Genomic DNA, 23,019 nt, shown 5'->3' on the forward strand with positions numbered 1-23,019 from the left:
TTTTCTGCTTTTCATTCCCCCGCAACTGTGGAAAATGTTTCCTGCATTACTTTTCTGTTTTTAAGTATAACAAGCATAATAATTTAAGGAAATCATACTAACATAATGAACAAATAAATCACAGACTGTGTGTTAGTTAATAAGCTTCTTTGTGGGTATGTGATAGAAAGATCCCCTCAGTTTCTGCAGGGCAGAGTCCTGACTATAGGCACTCATCAGCACATTGTGCTTACCCTTTAACAGCCAGCTCACTTTGCTTCCCTATTTTTATTATGATGTCTATGATAAAGATTAGCTTTAAAAATGAACTTACAATTAGATAACCATTACTCATTTTGTATTTGTACTACACCTCACCCCAAGCATCATTCTTTGTACACCATGTATTTTCATTTTTCTGTGGCTATTTCAAATGAAAAATATAATTTTTAATTGTAATTCTCCTCTCCAACTTGCTGGTTACCCTAGTTCCTAAGTCTAACTTTTTTAATTGCTAAGGAAAGTTTTCAATAGGCTAAAACTATTCTTGTTTATTGATACAAAGTCTAATAAAGCCAAAACACAGTGGACATATTTCTTCTTTTAAAACACCAGCCCCAGAGAGCATTAGTCAGTCTAAAGAGTTTATTCTATTAAAAAAAAAAGGTCATTTACAACCAGTATTCTAAGATTTTATGTTAATGGTTTGATATTATTATCAAAAGAGATTTCTACTAATTCTAAAATACTCTCCTCATGTAATATTTGAGACTGTCTTTAAATCTAAATTCTAATAATATTTAAATAAAGGCTGCTAGAAAACTAAAGAGTAATATGTAAGGATACAGCCATATAATACCGGAAGAGCAAACCGATGGACCTGAAATGAAGATGTATGTTATGTTTAGGAATAAATATACTTCAAAAATAATAAACAAAAAGAAGCACTATATAAAATATATTTACAGATGGGGAGGTAATATACAAATAAAACAAAGTAGTAAGCTTATGGGTAACTTTTAATTTTAAAGACATTTCTCTAGTGTAACATTGTCTTTTTAATTAAAAAAAATTAAGTATGTGCTACAATCATTTGGGCTTGAACATTTCCAGATTTTGGAACACTAATAAAACTACATGAAGTTGCAGAATGTTTATCTCCCTCCTTTTCAGTCTTTGCCCGCAACAAGTTCACTGCTCCAGGGAAAAGATATCTCCACATTAATGGTTTGCAGTTTAAACTACTTTTCCCAAAAAAGCAAAGCAAATGCCAAGGGATAATGCCATTAGGCAAATCTGTTTACCTAGATTCAATACATTATGCTTCCTAGGTGGCCTCCTTGTTTACATCTCATTTGTATAAACCAAGAACAGAGGAAGGTGACACCTATGCATGTCTATCCTGGGTGACTGAAGGGAGTCAGGTTCCCATAGGAAGACAAATGCAAAGCTCTCCACTGCCTGGGGAATTAGCTCTGGCCCGATTTCTAACATTATTCATCTACCAAGACCCATTCTCTCTCTCTCACTTATAGAAAGCAATGTATTTATACTGAGGTATTTTTTTCTTTATTTAAGGCTTCTATAGAAGATCTGAGTAAAATAATTAGGCTTCTTCAACCTACAATGATGTGGGAGGGTAGATCGGATCAAAGTCCGTAAGTTATAAACAGAGTTAAATTAGAATTCTTTACCAAAATCCTTGGCGATTAGGTAGCCATTTTATAACATGTATTCAATTAAAACTTGAACTGTAACAAATAAGCTGGTTTTATTTAGTGTACATTACCTCTGGCTGAGCAGAAAGTTCTCTTAGAAGATGACCATTCCATACAAACCGCTGGTCTGCCTAAGAGAGAAGTTTTAAAATTAGTATTCAGTATCTCCTGCCAATTTGAGTTTCTACAGAAAGAAAAGTATAACAATCAATGTCTCCACCTGGTGGCTAGGAGCAGGTCTCTTTGACATGCTGCAAAAAGAACACTTCGGGTATCCCTGTCTCGTTGCCTCAAGCCAGTGCTGCTGGCCCATACAGAAACCTGACAGTCCCCACAGGCTCTTTCTCTTATATTTAATCAACCACCGAGTCCTAAATCCCCTTCCAGATCCATTTCCTCTTCTACGTATCTATTCTCACCACCCCTGGCTAACACCTGATTGCATCCCAACTACTAAAACAGCCTCCCTAGCCTCAAGCCTTAGCCTGGCCCTTCACACCCTTCCTCCACATGCTGCCAACAGTTGTCTAACATGACACGTCTCCTGTCTGCTGGAAATTCTTCACTGGTTCACAGTCATCTAAAGAACCAAATCTTCACATGGCCTACCCAGTCCTGGCAACCCCTACTTAACTCTCTGCTCTCACCTTTGGCCACTCTGACTTTCAAACTATACAGAAGAAACTCCCTCAACAACTCAGTAGACTAACCAATTCTCTTTATAAAACACAGCAACGGACACTCCCCTGTCCCCCGTCCCCAGCAGAAAGTCACGAGGAGTGGCTCTTGCACTCAGGCATAACCAGTTGAACGGTACACTTCCTGAGATTCAGACTGTGTGTTCCCAATCAGTTTGTGCCAGTTTTTCTTATTATTCATAACATAATTTAACTATTTTATAAATCAATGAAATATGACTTAAAAATAAACTGATCTTTCTATAAAGTTGAATGATTTACAACAGAACTTGATAAAAGGCAAGTTGCTAAAAACAAAACTTCTGTTGAATTAGGAGTAAAAATGGCAACTATAAAAGACTGGAGAAACATAGTAAAAATATATGGTATTCTGCAAACAGACTGCTCTGTAAGTGTCAAAATCTTTAAAGAGACTCAAACTGGAAAGCATTATGGATATAATTTATACAGGAAAGACAATTAGGAATCAAGGAACCAAAAACAAAGAAAAGCTTATGATCCTACATCAAAAAATTGACGAATGTAAAATTTTATGTTTTAAGTTGAGATAAAATGTTTATAGTATATATGATTCACTTATCACTTTTGTGATTCCCCAAGTTATGGTAACTTTGACTCTTCTGATTAGCTGACAAAAAATTCCCTCCCATCCCAACAGATGAGATGGCTTCTTCTTCAGTTTAGCCTAATATTGCCACTGCCTCTGACTGGAACCCTCCTTCTCCCACTGCCGCCTCATCAATAAGGCCTATTCATCATTAAGTCTCGGCTCAAAAATCACCTTCCTCTGTACAGTCGTCCCTGACTCCCCCAGACAGAGTGAGTCCCGCCTTCCTTCAGGATCCTACCACACTTGGGTACCTATCTCTGTGACAGCAATTGTCCCTTGTTCTGTGATTGCCTGGACTTCCACTTCCCCAGTAGACTGCAGGCTCCCGAGAGGCAGGGGCATGTCTTTTCATCCTGTGTGGCCGGTGGCTAGTATAGTGCCTGGTACATGGCAGGCATCTGAGAGACATTTCATACCGAATGGAGACTGTAGCAAAAAAGCAAGAGTCTCTTTGCAGTTAAAAGCCAAATTTCTTCATTGCTTAGCTTACGTCTAAACTTACATTGAAGCCTACATATAATCTTACAAAATTATAGACTATAAAGTCTTTAAAAAGCCAGTCAACTAAAATATCGATTTAGGACTTCCCTGGTGGCACAGTGGTTAAGAATCCACCTGCCAATGCAGGGGACACGGGTTTGATCCCTGGTCCGGGAAGATGCCACATGTCGCGGAGCAACTAAGCCCGTGCGCTGTGATTACTGAGCCTGTGCTCTAGACCCCACAAACCACAACTACTGAAGCCCGCGCGCCTAGAGCCCGTGCTCCGCAACAAGAGAAGCCACCGCAATGAGAAGCCTATGCACTGCAATGAAGAGTAGCCCCTGCTCGCCGCAACTAGAGAAAGCCCACACGCAGCAACAAAGACCCAATGCAGCCCAAAAAAAAAAAAAAAAAAAAAGATATAGGTTGAGCTATATAAAATGATCATTTTTATTGGTCAAATATGGTCAATTAGTCGCAATTTCGTATGGTCCAAACTAACAGATAACTGACTTTTTTTTTTTGACAGCAGCCTTTTAAATGCTGTCTGTCCCCTAAACGTATCTACTTTTGCTAACAAAAAATCAAGGCAGCAATTATCTAGGTTCCTGAACAGCAGAAATTTTATGTTGAAATCACCTGAGGTCCAGTTTTAAAGAAACACTTAAGTCAATAAAATAACCAAAAACCCCACCCTAAACAAAAGCATATTTTTCAAGTTCTTAAGTTTTTACTTTTCTACTTGTAAAAACCATAAAAAGCACCACTGCAGAAAGAACATCATCCATTAGAACATTAATTTTACAAGTACAATTATGTTGCTAATGCTAATAACCGTTACAACACAGAACACAGAGAGCTAGGAAATTACCAACATTCATGTTTAAGCTAGATTTCTAAAAATGGACACCTGTGGTTCTCAATCCTGTCTGTGTAACATACACAGATTCTGGGGTCCTGAATTTGGAAATGAGATGTCTATTTGAAACATGGTATACTTTCAAAGCCCCATACATGATCCTGATAGAGCCAGGACTGAGAAAAATCAATATGTATTTTATGGATGAAATAGAGAAAAGCTCCTTAAAATTAAAAAAAAGTAATAATAACTGAAGATTAAGCTTACCCTTTCCAAGAGACTCATTTCCTGGAATTCTGGACTAGTGTTAGACAGCCGCTGCAAAGTATGGGTCAAATCATATGTCGTTGAAAAATAAAATCCATCCACACTCAAGACATGGTTTATCATTGCTAGGAAAGTTTTGTTATCTTGTAACTGTAAACAAAGGAGAGCAAATAATCAGTCTATCTTGTACTTGAAAAGGAATCTATCAACATGACAAAAGAGTGAAAATAAAAACCTGAAAGTTCAGCCCTGTTAAATGCCACTGGCTCAAAGACTGGGCAGGATGCTCACCATTTCCCCAGGATCTGGGACAGTTCCTGATATATGGACAATGCTCCACACCATAGGGTATTATATTAACTGATTAGGGAGACCTCCTTTCCCATTGGTATCCTTCACAATTTTTACTTTAAAGGGCAGAAGAGTTACTTTAACACAACATCACCACCTTAGGTTATGACCTACTGCGTCCCAGACACTTTACAGAGATTCTCCTTTATCTTCACAGCAACCCCTTGCTAGTTTAGCATTAATTATCCTCATTTGACAGAAGAAAAACATAAATTCATGAGGGGCCCAGTAACAGAGAGTCAATAATGAGAGAACAATACCATCCTCATTCCTAAGAAACTTTACTGGTTTGGGCTAGTTGGGAAGTAAAATGGAATTCTTTACCAAAAAAAAAAAAGCAAAGACTGAAAAGAAAAGTCCAGGAGAGAGAGAAGTGGCCAAGATGGTAGCGTAGGAAGACCCTGAGCTCACCTCCTCCCACAGGTGCACCAAAACTACAACTATTCACAGAACAACTATCTATGAGAGAAACCTGAAGACTAGTGGAACAGATTTTTCACAGCTAAAGATATAAAGAAGAAACCATGATATGGGTAGGAGGGGTGGAGACCTGGTATAGTCAAGACCCACACTCTCAGGTAGGTGACCCACAAATGGGGAGAATAATCACAATTGCTGAGGTTCTCCCCAGTGAGCAAGGGGTCTGAGCTCCACATCAGCTACTGAGGCCAACGATCTTGCACCAAGAAGACAAGCCCCCAGAATGTCTGGCTTTGAAGGCCAGAAGGGTTTGTGTGCAGGAGAGCAGAACAACTGTAGGAAACAGAGACTCCACTCTTAAAGGGCCCATACAAAATCTCACATGCTCCAAGTCCTATAGCATGGAGGCATTTAAAAGGAGTCTAAGTCAGACCCACTTAGTGATCTTTGCGAGCCTCCTGGACAGGCAGGAGGCCACTGGGACTTCTACTGGGGATGCAGATGTTGGCAGCAGCTGTCTCAGGGAGTTTGTTCTACCACGAGGACACTGGTGCTAGCAAGTGCCCTTTTGGAGTCCTCCTTCTGGCCTACTAGTGCAGGGGCTTACCTGCCCACCGGCAGGCCGGCACCAGTGCCGGGACACCCCAGGGCAAACAACAGAAAAGAACAATGAAACTAAGACCTGTTTTTCTGAAAAGATAAATAGAAATTGATAAACCTTTAGCCAGACTCATTAAGAAAAAAGGACGTAGGGCCTAACTAAAATCAGAAATGAAAGAGGACAAATTACAACCAACACCACAGAAATACAAAGGATCATAAGAGATTATTACAAATAATTGTACACCAATAAAATGGACAACCGAAAAGAAATGGATAAATGTCTAGAAACGTACAATCTCCCAAGACTGAATCGGGGAGAAACAGAAAATATGAACAGATTTATTACCAGTAACGAAATTGAATCAGTAATCAAAAAACTACCAACGAAGTCCAGGATCAGGTGGCTTCTCAGGTGAATCTACCAAACGTTGACAGAAGAGTTAACGCCTATCCTTCTCAAACTATTCCAAATAATTGAGGAGGAAGGAATGCTTCCAAACTCATTCCATGAGGCTAGCATTACCCTGATACCAAAACCAGATAAAGACAATTATAGGTCAACATTACTGATGAACACAAATGCAAAAATCCTCAGCAAAACATTAGCAAACCAAATTCAACAGTACATTTAAAAGATCACACACCATGATCAAGTGGTACTGATCCCAAGAACGGAAGGACAGTTTAATATCCACCAATCAATCAATATGATACACCACACTAACAAACTGAAGAATAAAAATCATATGATCATCTCAATAGATGCAGAAAAAGCTTTTTACAAAATCCAATATCCATTTATGATAAAACCTCTCAACAAAGTGGGTATACAAGGAACATACCTTAACATTATTAATAAAGACCAGGGAATTCCCTGGCGGTCAAGTGGTTAGGACTCCGTGCTCTCCCTGCTGAGGGCCCAGGTTCAATCCCTGGTCGGAGAACTAAAGTCCCACAAACCACGTGACGGAGCCAAAAAAAAAAAGACCATATATGACAAACCTACAGCCAACATCAAGCTCAACAGTGAAAAGCTGAAAGCATTTCCTCTAAGATCAGGAATAAAACAAGGATGCCCATTCTCACTACTTTTACTCAACATATTATTAGATGTCCTAGCTACAGCAATTAGACAAGAAAAAGAAATCAAAGGAACCCAAATTGAAAAGAAGTAAAATTGTCACTGTTTGCAGATGACATGATACTATAGAAAACCCCAAAGTAAAGATGCCACCAAAAAACTAGTAGAATAGGACTTCCCTGCTGGCGCAGTGGTTAGGAATCTGCCTGCCAATGCCGGGGACACAGGTTCAAGCCCTGGTCCGGGAAGATCCCACGTGCTGTGGAGCAACTAAGCCCACACGCCACAACTACTGAGCCTGCGCTCTATAGAGCCTGCAAGCCACAACTACTGAGCCCACGTGCCACAACTACTAAAGCTCGCATGTCTAAAGCCCACGTTCCACACAAGAGAAGCCACTCCAATGAGAAGCCTGCGCACCACAACAGAGAGTAGCCCACACTTGCGGCAACTAGAGAAAGCCCACATGCAGCAACGAAGACCCAATGCAGCCAAAAATAAAATAAATAAATTTTAAAAATACAGAAGTCTGTTGCATTTCTATGCAGTAACAATGAACTAACAGGAAGAGAAATTGAGAAGACAATCCCATTTACAACTGCATGAAAAAGAATAAAATACCTAGGAATAAATCTAACCAAGGCGGTAAAAGACCTCTCATTAGAAAACTGTAAGACACTGACAAGAAAACCATAATTCAAAAGGATACACGCACCCCAATGTTCATTGCAGCACTATTTACAATAGCCAGGACATGGAAACAACCTAAACGTTCAACGGTAGACGAATGGATAAAGAAGATGTGGTACATATATACAATGGAATATTAGTCAGCCATAAAAAGGAATGAAATTGGGTCATTTGTAGAGATGTGGATGGACCTAGAGTCTGTCACAGAGAGTGAAGTAAGCCACAAAGAGAAAAACAAGTACCGTATATTAACGCATGTATGTGGAATCCAGAAAAATGGTACAGATAAACCTATTTGTAGGGCAGGATTAGAGATGTAAACATAGAGAACAGACATGTGGACATGGGCAGCAGGGGGGAGAGGAGGGTGGGATGAACTGGGAGATTAGGTATGACATAAATACACTACCATGTGTAAAATAGCTAGCTAGTGGGAACCTGCTGTATAGCACAGGGAGCTCAGCTCAGTGCTCTGTGATGACCTAGATGGGTGGGATAGGGGCGGGTGGTGGGAGTGAGGTCCAAGAGGGAGGGGATATAGGTATAGCTGACTCACTTCATTGTACAGCAGAAACTAATACAACATTGTAAAGCAATTTTACTCCAATAAAAAAAATTTAAAAAGAGGAAAAAAATGATACAAACAGACCCATAGACAGAGAACAAACTGGTGGTTGCCAGTGGGGAGGGAGGGGTAGGAAGGATGAATGAAATAGGTAAGGGAGATTAAGAGATACTAACTTCCATTTATAAAATAAGTAAGTCATGGGGATATAATATGCAACATACAGAATACAGTCAATAATATTTTAGTAACTTTGTATGGTGACAGATGGTAACTTGACTTCTCATGGTGATCATTTTAAAATGCATAAAAATACTGAATTACCATGTTGTACACCTGAAACTAATATAATATTGTAAGTCAATTATACTTCAATAAGCAATAAAGGAAGATCCAGTAAAAGCAGTATATCTATTTATTTTCTGATAATCATTTTAGCTGGCTTTCCCAATGAATACCAAGATTGACATTTGTTTTTATCCTTGTTTCAAAAAATAATTTTTAATGTTTGTTACTGTTTAATGTTTAGCAGATGATTAACATGTTAATTCATGTTACGAATCTACATACAAAATTTTTAATTTGGCCTCACCATTTTTGTAAAAAAACAAAAGGTATAAGTAAGCAAAGCATATACAGCAAGGAATGCTAAAATTAGTTACATAGCCTGAAAACAAACTATAGCAATAAAGAAGAAACTGTTCAAGTAAATATTACTAGGCTATTAAATGAAAACAACCATTTTTATTGCCTTAAATTATCATGTCTCATAGAGAATTAATTAATATATTGATAGATATATATACAGTAAGAAAGAAATCTGAAGTTTAAAGTATAAAAACCATACTCTACAGCTTTACTTAGTCAATAAGACAATAGTGCTAGGACTGATTTTTTTTTTAATGTTTATCATAGGTAAGATACATATTTTAGAATAATTAGCTTTCTTTTAAAAACAAACTTTTTGTAATCCTGGGAATAAAAATACAGCTTAAAATTTTTAAAAAGCAAATACTATAAATAAAGTACATTTAGAAAACAAGTACTCAACAGATGTAAATCTCTAAACATAATGTTGACTTAAAAAAAGTAATTTTCAAAAACTAGAACAGGGTTAATGCCATTCATGTAAGTTTTAAAATATACTGCAAGCAAAAACAGATATTGTCTGAATATGAATACAGGCAATCTTCACTTTGCATGATAGGGTGGGACTATAAAAATGACGATGTTATCTTAACCTTAATAATCTTAAACTATCTTAATAATCAATAGGAAAGTTAGGATCATTTCGTGACTTAAAATTTTTTTAATCAACACATTAAAAACTCTCCTACTGTAAGTTATAAATGTATAGGGAAATGAAAAAATAGTAAAACGTTGTTTAGTATACTGTCATTTGAAACACTGATAATTAAAAATATTTTACTTCTGGTCAAAATTTATCAAGAGTAGCCTGAACAGTGCTTGCATTCTTCTCATCATGTAACTTATGATACCATCTTTTCTACACCCTGATGAACTGTCGTACATCTAAGCCTGAACTAGCTTCTAACACTTAATCCTTCGTACTATTAACATCATGAAACACTTCTGTGAGTTCCTTTAACGTGAAGTTTGTTACCGGCATCACTTGCTCTGGGACATGTTCAACCTTTTCATCACAACCACTTGACCATTCATGTCGATAACATCACCTTCACTGAGACCTCTGGCTGCGTATCCAGAGTCTCTTATTCCCACCATCAGCTATTTCTTCTGTACTCTATTCATGTTCAGTTTGAATTTCACTTCTAGAGTCGTCATTTTTTGTTTCATTGCACTTTCATCTTTGGTGAGCTAATTCTTTAGTCAATATATCATGGTAACTGAAATTTAAACTGTGTTGTTGGGAACTGGTGTTAACTAAACTGTGGTAACTGAAATCCATGCATATAGGAACTGTGCAAAAAGAGGACTGTTTGAACATGTACACATGCACACACACTTATATTCCCATGTGGCAAAACTGAAGAAAGCTTTCTCCCTAGGGAAAGAGGGAATGAAACGGGATGAGTGGAACTTCAAAGATAATTTTTTTTTTTAGTAATATATAGGAGCATCCCTTTTATTTTTATCTCTTTTAACATCTTTATTGGAGTATAACTGCTTTCAATGGTGGAAAGATATTTAATATTTTATTTCTTCACAAAAATGATATGAAGTTAAATCTACGTGTTGACTACATGTGCATTTTCAGTCTGTCCTTTTCTCTCGTATGAAATTTCATATCTAAGAATTGAGTCAGTTAAAAAAAACCCAAGTGCAATAAAATATATGAACAGTTTTTTAAAAAAATACACTTTAGGACTAGGTATGTAGAGTGACCATGCTCTATGCATTGTTTAAATAATTAGGTTTAAAAGAAATCCATCAAACATTCTTTGTGTTCCACCTCCCTTCCCCATCCACCCCACGGGACTTCTTTGGATTTTGCAATTAGTAAGTGCTTCCAGTTCTTACCTGAATATCAGTTAAGTGCAACATTGTCTTCTTATAAGAAAGGACATCAAAATCTATTGCTTTCCAGATTACATGATTGAAAAATTCACCTATTTTTTTCTTTTTGGTAATGACAATTAGATAATTACCTGCAAAAAAGCAGAGCCAAGTACACATAAATAGAAATAAGGCAACTGTAAAGCCAGAAATAGCAGTCCTTATTCTTTAAAGGCAAGAGTTACGGGAATTCCCTGGCAGTCCAGTGGTTAGGACCCCGCGCTTTCACTGCCGAGGGTGCAAGTTTGATCTCGGGTCAGGGAACTAAGGTCCTGCAAGCCTTGAGGCACAGCCAAAATAAATAAAGGCGAGAGCTGTGCTAAATAGATAAAGGACCCATACTTTTTGAAAAGCAATCTTATAATTTATGAATAGAAAGACCAGCATATTATTTAGACAAACTTTTACTGAAAGATCAAATTTTTTCTCAGAAAGGTAAAAGTAAAAGCTTTTGGTAACCAGAGCAGTGATCCTAGCAGATGGAAAGTACAGACAGAAAACGCTTCTCTCTCACTCTCCTGTCATCCCCAAAGCATACGGGCCTCTGCTAATGCATTTCCCGATGTGTAGCTTAAAGCATCATAGGTCATAATATCTGGCCACTGCAGATATCTACACCTCCCATGTCCTTCATGTCATTCTAAATGGTAGAGAAATGTGCTGGGGCAGTATAACTAACTGGCTACTGCAACATTCCGAAGATGAGTGGTCAGGAATCAAGAAGCGATCCCAGCACCATGCATTAATACACCAACCCTGATCCTGGCCACCTCCTCCTCCCACAAATAAACCAGGGTAAGCCTTTACCACTAGATTAATTATTCACATCTGTTCAAGGCTCTAACCACAAGTGCCCTCCCTGAAAGTTTTCCTATGTACATCTCTCTCCTAGAACTTGTTACATTGTTCTGCAGTAATTTACTATTTAAATGCCTCTCTCACTCAACTGTAAGCTACAGGACAAAAGGGACTTGCATCTTTTATAAATAACATCCAGCACTGTGCCTGATACGATAGGAACTTTTCAAAAGTTCAATGAAATAAAATTTAGATTAAAAACCATCACTTTCCTAATAACACAGAGCCACGGAGTTGAAGGTTTAGAATACTCTGGTCCAGGACTTCCCTGGTGGCACAGTGGTGAAGAATCCGCCTGCCAATGCAGAGGATATGGGTTCGAGCCCTGATCCGGGAAGATCCCACATGCCGTGGAGCAACTAAGCCCGTGTGCCACATCTACTGAATCTGTGCTCTGGAGCCCACGAGCCCCAACTACTGAAGCCCGTGTGCCTAGAGCCCGTGCTCTGCAACAAGAGAAGCCACCGCAATGAGAAGCCTGTGCACCACAATGAAGAGTAGCCCCCGCTCGTCGCAACTAGAGAAAGCACACGCATAGCAACCAAGACCCAACACAGCCAAAAATAAATAAATTAATTAATTAATTAAAAAAAATAGAACCTCAGGCTTACAAATTTAACCACTTGCTATTTGGGGTATAAATTAATGACAAACACCTACAGATTTATTGCCTAAAGCAAGATATAAAGTGTGCCTTCATCTTATACTCTAATAGCATCGATTTAATTACCTTCTTGTCCATCTTAGCTCATTTTTCTTACCTGCCACCAGATGAATTGTGCCCAGTATACCAAATATTGGTCTTGTGACAGCTGAAGGAGGAATATCTTTCTTGACTTTAAAGAAGAAAGTAAAGAAAAATCACTTAGAAAAAGCTCACCAACTGAAAGAGAAATGTAGTTTCATTTCAATGGTTACTTCAATATGCACGCTTTGTTCTAAGAAAACAATATTCCTTCATTAGTGTTAGACCTCCACTTTGGCAGAATATAAAACAAAGATGTCCATGTTACATATAAAGGTCTCTGCCTGTCTAGAATATGGTGCCAAAAGTAACATGCTTCAGCAACCTCACTACGTAAATTAAGGGTTATTTCCAATGCCAATTTTCAACCAAATTTATTCAATCTCTTGTCAGAAACCAAATCTTTACCCCTTTAAGAGAATTAGAAAGTAAATGGAAGTTGAAACAAGATTTTAATCTCAACATGCAACAAATGGAATGCAAAAAAAAGACTCGCCTAATTCCCTAATAAGAATGTGAGACATGGAGGCCAAGATTCAAGAGGGGAGGAGGAAGGAAAAGCCTCCTGTTCACGTCTAAAAGAAACTGATACAGGTATCCAGGGAGGCAATATCATTAGCTGCGATTTTATCAATAATGCCGTTATTAATAAAGACTACCTTACATTACAAGGTTCATTTCACAGTTGTTAAACTTTAAGCCAATGTGTTTCACAAAACATATTTTGTACAACTCTAGTTTAGGGAATAATGCCCAAAAGGGGGGGAGGTAGGGTCTCCCAGTCAAAGAAACTTATTTTGCTATATCCATACTAACTCTACTCCTTCTCCCAGAGTCACAATGCACAGTAGGAAATTAAAGGCTCTGAGAAGGCCTACAGTAAACGAAAGCTGTTCCACTGTTTAATTCAAAGTTTTCCAAACCTATGTGGCTATAAAATTTTTCTTTCAGTCACAGTTTAATTATCAGCCTGGGACCCATTTTGAAACACTGCTGTAAACTCCAGTCCTGTTTCTTAAAGGCAGCCCTGTTTTTCTAAATAAACTAATTCTGAATAAGGTCTAAAATTCACTTGTTTCTCTCAATAATTCAATTTACTTAGCAATACTATGCCATAATTAATTACCATGAAAAATGGAAATACCAGTGCAGTTTAAAGCTCAGAGAAGATTCTGAATATACTGAGATCATTGATAAACATAAATGTACTACTGATACAGCTGTAAGTTACATTAACTGGAGCATAACAGCAATAACACTATGATAATTCCTAAGACTATGTTGGTTTTTCAGGGAAGAAAAAAAATTCCTCTTTCGGTGGCAATGGTTTGTATTCCCAATGGTAAAAGGAAACTACCAGAGAAACTGTGATCGACAGCCCCTCATCATCACTAGCTTCAGGTCAAAGTATCTCTTCATGTGTCTACCAATGACTGTTCGGTTATCATTTTTACATCCAAACTATTCAAAACCTTTAGCTTTGTCCACTCAAATGGGTCTGCATTCTCTACTTACAAATAAAATGTCACTGAAAAGACAAAAAATAATTGAAAATACATCCATACTAAAGCTTTTATGAGACACTAGGTGGTAGGGAATTCTCTGGTGGTCCAGTGGTTAGGACTCCGAGCTTCCACTGCCGGAGGCACGGGACGGATCCCTGGTCGGGGAACTAAGATCCTCGTGGCAAGGCCCACCACCCCCAGCCCGCCTCCCCTCCAAAAAAATAAAAAAGACACTGGGTTGAATCAATATGTTATAAAGAAGTAGTGGGACTAAACTTCAGAAGTACACTAAGGGTGGTTAACATCAGTCAGCTATTCTGAGAGCGCAGTCACCAAGCAACAGTCACAGGAAATGCCAAATTATCAAGCTAAAACAGCTCTTACTTTATTTGGTCAAAGGAAAAGCTTACCAGAAAAAGCAGACAACCAAGGAAATGGAGATTTATAGTCCTACCTTTCTTACACTTTAGTATCCTATGCAAAATATTTTCATGTTTCACTTAATCCGTTCAAAGGATATTTACCATTTACCGAATGCCTACTCTATGGTTACTCAAATACTGCCCTTCAGAAAAAAATTAATACAGAACACTATCTAGAGGTAAATTTTTAAACATGAAATTCTAAATGTGGTATCACATGATACATTAATTCGTTACCAAAATTACTTCACATTAATCTAGTCAGAAATCAGTGTTCCACACAATTGAAAAACAAGTTGCTTTTCACACCCCAGAGAAGCAAAGCTAAATTATAACTGGATTGATAGATAAGATAGATAGATAAAGCTTAGGAAAATCATTCTGCCTAAAACACAAGTTTTACCCAGTGATGTATATATTATTTTTCATTTATTAAATTATCCTCATAGTCATGAATATTTTCGAAACCAAATCAGCTGTTAACATTCCACACACTTAATGCTAAAACAACTTTCTCACACTCAAATAATTCAAATCTTACAGCTAGAAAGGAACCTAACATACCAACAAAACCAATCCTGTTACGGTACTGATAAGGGAACAAATAAAGAAAGTTTTTAAATCCTTATGAATAGTAAAATGCTACCTAAAATTTTCAAGATTTCTCCTTTTCATGAAAAGGAAAAAGTATAAAATTAATGCATAAAAATCAAATGAGGTAGCAAGAATTAAAATTTTCTAAGAAGACACTCAGATATCCACACACTCACATGGATCTCATTAATTTAACTATTGCAACTTAAGTGTAAAATCTTTCTAGACACTTCTAAATCTGGCCATGAAATACCTGAGAGTGTAACTTCTGTGGACACACGGTCGATGATAAGTACATCATCTGTTCCATCATCACAAGCTTCCACATAAAATTTTTCAGGTGTGATATGCCTAAGAAGAAATTTAAAACCATAAATAACGAAGTGAAATGAAGACTTCCAAAAAAACCTGTTATAACAATTGAACAGTGTTTAAATTTGACATCTTTGGGCTTCCCTGGTGGCGCACTGGTTGAGAGTCCGCCTGACGATGCAGGGGACACAGATTCGTGCCCCGGTCCAGGAGAATCCTACATGCCGCGGAGCGGCTGGGCCCGTGAGCCATGGCCGCTGAGCCTGCACGTCCGGAGCCTGTGCTCCGCAACGGGAGAGGTCACAACAGTGAATAGATAAAGCTATTATGCTGTCCTTATGTGTTCACTGCAACTCTTTTCACCTAATTTAATGCTGATAAGGTTTTAATTCGCTGTAAAACTACCACTCTGACTTACGTAAGAAAATCATACTAAAATCTAATTTATACTCAACATGGTGCAGAAGGCAATGTAGCTCAGTAGTCAGGAGCACATTCTATGTAACCAGACTGTGCTGTGTGAACTTGGGCACGTTACTCCTCCCCTGTGTTCCTCAGTTCCCTTATCCATAAAATAAGGATAATACCAGACTCATTAAATTGCATTGTTGTGAGGATAAAATGAGATACTCTTTGATAAGCACTTAGAACACTTGACACATAGTAACCAAGATTTAAGTATTAGCTAAAAACACTAAGAAACACATTTCCAGGAAATTGTTTAAAATAAACTACTTTAACATTTTTGTATTTTGTTTGAATGCCACTGATGTGTTCTTGAAAAAAAAACCTCATCCTGCAAAGTAAAAAATAAAGGGGGTACAATTAGCAGAGTACTCAGAATTTATGCAACTTTGTAACCTGAGTCCAACAAAAATTAACAGTTGGCTCCTCAGGAGGTACAACGGATAACTCCAGGCAAGCAATTCAGCATGGCTGGGGACTGCCTCAGGAAATAACAATCAACAAAAACTAAATAAAGTTAAAATAAAGATTTGCAGGCACTAAAAAAATGGAGACTGAGGCTGTTGTTAAGGTGGGCACAGGAGTAAGTACAGGTATCTGCCGGGGATTGGTTCCAGATACCAAAATCTGTGGATGCTCAAGTCCCTCATATTAAATGGTGCAGTACAGTCAGCCCTCTGCAACCGTGGATTCAACCAAGTTGGAACCTGCAGGTACGGAACCGGCAGGTATGGAGGGCCTCCAGGAGCTGACCAGAGTTGGGGCGAGAACTAGCTTGTTTGTTTTTCCAGGGACTAATCTCTGCTGTTCTTAAACCACACTTGAAAGAACATCTGTCTGTGCAGCAGCCAATCTGAGGGCTTTTTCCTTTCCTTTTAAATTCTACTCCCTCTATTCTACTCTTCTTGCCAATGAAAAATCTTACATAATAAACCCACACACCATCACTGACATCACTTCTTTTTTTTTTTTTTCCCCCGATATGTGGGCCTCTCACTGTTGTGGCCTCTCCCGTTGCGGAGCACATGCTCCGGATGCGCAGGCTCAGCGGCCAAGGCTCACGGGCCCAGCCGCTACGCGGCATGTGGGATCTTCCCGGACCGGGGCACGAACCCGTATCCCCTGCATCGGCAGGCAGACTCTCAACCACTGCGCCACCAGGGAAGCCCCATCATTTCTTACTTACTGACCATGTATAAGCTATTTGGTGTTACAGAAACAAGTCCTGTAGCAGAACAAACTATACTGACCATTTTTGACTTGTAAGTTTTTGAGGAATAATCAACCCTTAATTATCCAAATATAACTTACATCCTTTTATGGTTCATCTATAACTAACTTCTTAATATTTCCTCCATGGGGTGGGAATGGGGTATGCCAAGGAAATGAAAGTCAATTTTAATACAAAATAAGAAATGCAACAAAGGAAACAAATCTGCTTCAAATATGGCAGTCTTCAATTCAAACTAAATATATGTTCCTTTTTATTCCTGAATAGTAGTCCACTGTATGGATATATCACAATTTGTTTATTCATTCACTTGCTGATGGACATTTGTGCCATTTCCAGTTTAGGATATTATGAATAAAGCTTCTATGAACATTCTAGTACAAGTCTTAAGGCAGACATATGCATCATTTCTCTTGGATGACTACTTAGAAGTGGAATGGCTGGGTCATATTGTAGTTGTATGTATAACTTGCACAAAGAAGGGAAAACGGGAGTGATTATAGACAAGGAAACTTTTAAGGGTAATGACTGTATTCATTTGATACTGGTGATGGTTTCACAGGTGTAAAATATATCAAAATGTATCAAAGTGCATGCTTTAAATATGTGCAGTTTATTATATGTCAACTATGCTTCAATAAACCTATAAAAAGAAAGCAAAGTGAGAGGTCCTGAAACAAACTAAAGGAAGTATAAAAAAACTTCCAGACAATCTAGTCATAGGATAGTTACCTCCAGTCTCGAATCATTAAAAAAAAAAAAATCCAACACATCAGTCCATACCTGCAGAAGATGTTTTGTGCAAGGGTAAGTTGCACTCCAGGAGTAAGTCAATAAATTTATTGAAAAGCTACCATGTGCTAAGCATTACACAAGTACTAGGGACAAGGAGGTAGGTGATAAATAAAAAAACAAGTACCAAATAGAAACAAAAATTTTAAACAAAAAGTAGACCTGAAAAACAAGACTTCTTTATAAAAGCCTTTGGAAAAAATTCTGTCTCTAAATCAGAGGGCATTTTATAAGCCTCACTCTTTAGAATCCCTCCACACCCTAACAACCCCCAATCTTTTAAATGCTGTTTAAATGCCTGTGCATCAGATGTCCCACTGCATTTCCAGGTCTTAAAAAGGCTCAGGATCTGAAAGAGTCATGTGAAATACTTTCCTACAATGGGAAATGCTTTCCTACAATGAAGATTTCAATCATGAGAAGGATGTGACAAGTTGTTGGTAGTTCCTGAGATGTTGAGGTCACGTGCAGGGACAGGAGAGTGGCCTCAGGCTAACAGCCAGCAAGAAAACAGGGACCTTAGTCCAACAACCACAAGAAAATGGATTTGGTCAACACCCTGAATGAGCTGGATTCTTCCTCAGAGCCTCCACTATGAAACGTGATTTTAGCCCAGTGAGATTCATATTGGACTTCTGAACGACAGTAACTAAGAGATAATACATTTGTATTGTTTAAAGTTTCTAAGCTTATGGTAATTTGGTACAGCAGCAATAGAAAACTACTACAGTGATCAAATCCCTCCTGGAATGAAATAATCTCCACATTAACCCCTGGCCAAAACACAAAAACACTTTATCTTCCTGGAACAAAACAAAGAGATGTTTCCTTCAATTGAGTTTGATACCTGGTGTGTGAGTTTCTAAGTGATAAAACATTTTAAAAACCATTTTTAATGGAGTGTCTTTAATTTATATTTTATTAAACCAAGGTTTTTTCCTTATGTCTTAACCTAAGTATAAGTCAATGTTTTCCTGACTGACTAGGATCTTGAACACATCAATTTCTGGGCCATCCTACCAAAAGATGATGCCTTCAAATTCTAGTAACACAGCATGGTGAAAAAGTTACAGGTTTTAAGCTCTTACAAACCTGGTTTGAATTCCAACTCCATGCTTACTTGTCATGAGTCCCTGAACAAATCACTGAACTTCCCAGCTCAGCTTTCTCTCTATTAAAAAGTGGTAAGTGATCGGTGAGGGTAAATGAGAGAATATGTGTGACACGCCTGGCACTAAGAAGAGACTCCACGAAATGGTGGCATCATTTTTTTTTTTTTACTAAATGACCTCAGACCACTGAGCTTTAGTTTTCTCTTCTGCTGTCTCAGTCTCTTGACAAAGCCATCACCACTGCTCCTACTCAGCCGCTTTAGTTTTACATTTGAGACAAAGGCTGATGAATGCTACACAGTTCTGACCACGAGTGAAGTCCCTGGGTTTTATTATATCCATCTTCTTCATATTGCTCAGGGCCCTAAGCTCTTCTAAATTCACAGCTGTATTTGGGGGGGGGGGGGAAGCTACCACAGTTTACTTCACACAAATGGTGTTACTTCTTTAATAACTAACGTTATTCTTAATATAAGAGATGATTATCAACATACAATCTCAGAAATCAAATTCTTCCACTTTTTCAATACAGTGGACAAAAACACAAAGCTTGCATCTAAATGAACAGCCAGTAGAGAAATGCATACTGTGTTCCCTCAATAGCTCCACCCTCTTATACTTTGACTTCTTTTATCTATATACAGTAGGCCCTCCTTATCCATGGGTTCCACAAGGGTGGATTCAACCAACAGTGGATTGAAAATACTCAAGAAAAAAAAATTCCAGAAAAGTTCCAAAAAAGCAAAACTAGAATTTGCTGAACACCAGCAACTATTTGCATAACATTTACATTGTATTTACATTGTATTTGCAACTATTTACATAACATTTACATTGTATTAGGTATTATAATATAGAGATGATTTCAAATATACAGGAGGATGTACATAGGTTATATGTAAACACTACGCCACTTACATACGGAACTTGAGCATCCTTGAATTTTGCTAACTGACAGGGCCCTAAAACCAATGTATTTAAGCTTCTCACCTGCAAAACTTCTACCATAAAAATAAATTATTTGAATGAAGTCAATGAATTAAAAAAAAATCATACTTGTTTCCATATACAAGTTTTGGTGTGTTACCTAACAGATACCTTTTAGTCAGTGAAATTTATTATAAAATCAAATATTTATAGGAGCAGAAAAATCTCCTATTAAAATTTTAATATGTATAATTATGTAAAATATATATATAAATACACAAATAAATATATTTCAAAATATACATGGAACAAAAAGTATCCCTAATATAAGCAATTAAAAAATTTTTCCCAACTTGACATTTAAACTTAAAACTGATCTGGAAGGGTGTGGAACACTGAAAAAATACATACATCTTGGGGACTTCCCTGGCTGCGCAGTGGTTAAGCATACACCTGCCAATGCAGGGGACACAGGTTCGAGCCCTGGTCTGGGAAGATCCCACATGCCGCGGAGCAACTAAGCCCATGAGCCATAATGACTGAGCCCGCACACCTAGAGCTCGTGCTCCACGACAAGAAGCCACCGCAATGAGAAGCCAATGCACCACAACGAAGAGTAGCCCCTGCCCGCCACAACTAGAGAAAGCCCACACACTGCAATGAAGACCCAATGCAGCTGCAAATCAACTTATTTTTTTAATATATATATACATCTTGAATTAAGACTTTAAATCATATACAAAAAATATACAGCCACAGAAATAGGCCTTTACTAATTGTTACATTCCTAATAATCGCAGTCAAAGTTAATAACCTCACTATGTGTTCAAAATCCTTAAAATTACAAAGTCAGAAATGAAAATTTCTTTTATATAAAGGTGAAATATACTATATATAACACTTCCAGTCTGGCTAGGTACATGTGAAATGAGAAGATCAACAAATTAGCTTCTCAATCGAAGTAGAATGAAATGAATTTCCAAGAGTGAAAACCCTCCAGAGAAAAAGCCTTGATATTCTTTCAGAAGATGGAATCTGGGTAGTACCAAGAGGTGGGTGCAGGCTGTAGGGCAGATACTAGTCATTCAAATGCAGGTCTGGAAGAAGAAAAGTGCTTGGAAATGGGCTAATTAAGTTACTACAGAATCTAACTGCCTATGGGGTGAGAGCCAACAAAGTAAGCAGACTCCAGCTGTAGAGTGCTGAAAAGCCTCAAGAACTAAGAACTTGGGTAGGGGATGAGGTGGGGCAGTGAGATTAACTGCAGGGTTGGGGGTAAGAGTAAGGTGGTTCAAAGTCTGTGTAAGGAACAATCAGATCCCTACCCAAACCTAGAGTCCAGGTACCTCCCTAACCATATGATTTAATGCTTAGAGCAGTTCAACAAGAGAAGACCTGAACTCCAGAAACCAGGCACAGCTGAGGACCACAGTGAGTCAAGTAAAGTCTGGAGACACAGAGAAGGTCTGCTTACAGATTGGGAAAATCATCCACCCTCTTCCTCTGGCAGGTTCCCAGAAGGCTAAAAGCCAAGCATCCCACTCCCCCAACTCCCGAAAGAGCTATGAATACTGTCTCTGAAGAAACTTACTGGCCCAAAAGAAAAGACCTGCAAATGCTGATATTTAGGGCACCTCCCCCAAAGAAACAGTTGAGTTCCTGCACAATCACTCTAGTGAAGGCCACCACTTGACAAATCCTGACCCACAAACAGACCCTTCCAATCCATTTTTTAGTGCCTCATTCTTAAACATGAAATGACAACCAAGGATCACCAGATATTTGAGCTAAGCTTCCATCACAGAAGACACAGAACAAAACAAAGAGAAAAATAACTTTGGGTAAACAAACTATGCTGAGAATAGAATAAAACTTCAAAACACATTTATAACTGGTAGCCTGAGAGAGAAGACATTGCATTCATGAAACAAAAATACCAAAAAGAAGGCGGGGGGGGGGGCGGGGGAGAAGGAGATTCAGCAAGCAAGATATGTTTTTGGACTGACGGCAGAAATAATAATTTGAATATTCAGTAGAAGGACTGGAAAATAAAACTGAAGAACTCTCCTTGAGAACAGAATAAAAAGATAAGAGCTGTAAAACAGAAAAGCATAGGAAGGAAGAAAGGGGGAGATGGAAAGAGACAGGAGGGGGAGAGAAGACAGGAAGAAAGAGAGGGGCACAATCCAGGATGTTCAACATCCACTTAGCAGGAATTCCAGGAGAGTACACAAGAAAACAATTTATCAAATAGTGCAAAAACAAAGAAGAAACCTCAAGCCAAAGGACAAGTTTCCAGATGTAAAAGACCCACCAAATATATGAAACACACACACACACACACACACACAGAGGCACATTAAGTGTAAAACTCAAAATACCATAGAGATACAATCCTAAAGTTTCCAGAAAAAAAAAAAACTAAGAGAAAGAAGTGCTGAAATATTCAACAGCCACACTATTGGATTATTCAACAGCAACACATTGGACTATTCAACAGCAAGGTCTTTAAAATTCTGAAGGATAATAATTTCTGAGAATTCTCTACTTAGTCACACTAACAAATAAACGTGAGGACAGAATGAAAGCATTTTCAGATGTGCAATATCTCAAAAGATACTTCTCTTTCACTCTTTCTTGGAAAGAAGGAAAAGCTGTTTCATCGACATGGAGTAAATCAAGAGTTAGACTTGGAATCCAAAACAGGAGAGAGGTAAAAGAAATTCTCATGATGATGGTAAAGGGAAGTTCCAGGACAATGCAACAGGCCTAAAGAACAGCCAGTCCAGATTAAAGCAGAGGGGATAGGGCTCCTGGAGGTAAGCCTCACAGAAGAAGATGAATTGACAGTTACCATCAGCAGAGGAGTTTTACTGCTGTCCCAGAGACTGAAGATTAATTAGCAACAGGTACATTAAAGAAAAGTCAAGCAAACTTTTTAATTCAAGGAAAAACAAAGCATTTTTATAAGGAAATGTAATTATAATACATTACTGACTTCCTTTGAGTCATACCTACACAACCATAATAATGTGAACACTGAATATCTTAATATAACCACACTGAGAGGAGAGGAGAGGAAAGGAAGAGAGGTATAAAAGCTAAATTCTCATCTTCTGAAGTAAAAAGTCATCATATGACTGAAACTGAAAAACAAATCAGGAAATAGCAGTATAAGCATGTTGTTTAGAAGT

The 23,019-nt window shown here is 38.0% G+C and overlaps 1 protein-coding gene across 19 annotated transcripts in view; it reads right to left on the minus strand.

Annotated features, from left to right (window-relative positions):
* Positions 1–23,019, minus strand: part of SACM1L (SAC1 like phosphatidylinositide phosphatase) — a 74,862-nt gene that overhangs the window by 42,673 nt on the left and 9,170 nt on the right. For 17 of the 19 annotated variants that reach the window (XR_007479851.1, XR_007479863.1, XR_007479864.1 and 14 more), the window contains exons 2-7: positions 15,240–15,337; positions 12,482–12,556; positions 10,827–10,954; positions 4,615–4,764; positions 1,769–1,828; positions 826–859 (exon numbers count right to left, since the gene is read on the minus strand). Coding sequence is in view for 3 of the 19 variants with exons in the window: in XM_004283839.3 (XP_004283887.1) it covers positions 826–859; positions 1,769–1,828; positions 4,615–4,764; positions 10,827–10,954; positions 12,482–12,556; positions 15,240–15,337 (545 nt within the window). In the remaining 16 variants the exon portion in view is untranslated. The remainder of the gene's footprint in view (positions 1–825; positions 860–1,768; positions 1,829–4,614; positions 4,765–10,826; positions 10,955–12,481; positions 12,557–15,239; positions 15,338–23,019) is intronic. The other 2 variants (XM_012538265.3, XM_033413209.2) reach the window with 1 other exon arrangement.

Source organism: Orcinus orca, chromosome 10 (assembly GCF_937001465.1).
Source record: "Orcinus orca chromosome 10, mOrcOrc1.1, whole genome shotgun sequence".
Taxonomy (NCBI): Eukaryota; Metazoa; Chordata; class Mammalia; order Artiodactyla; family Delphinidae; genus Orcinus; species Orcinus orca.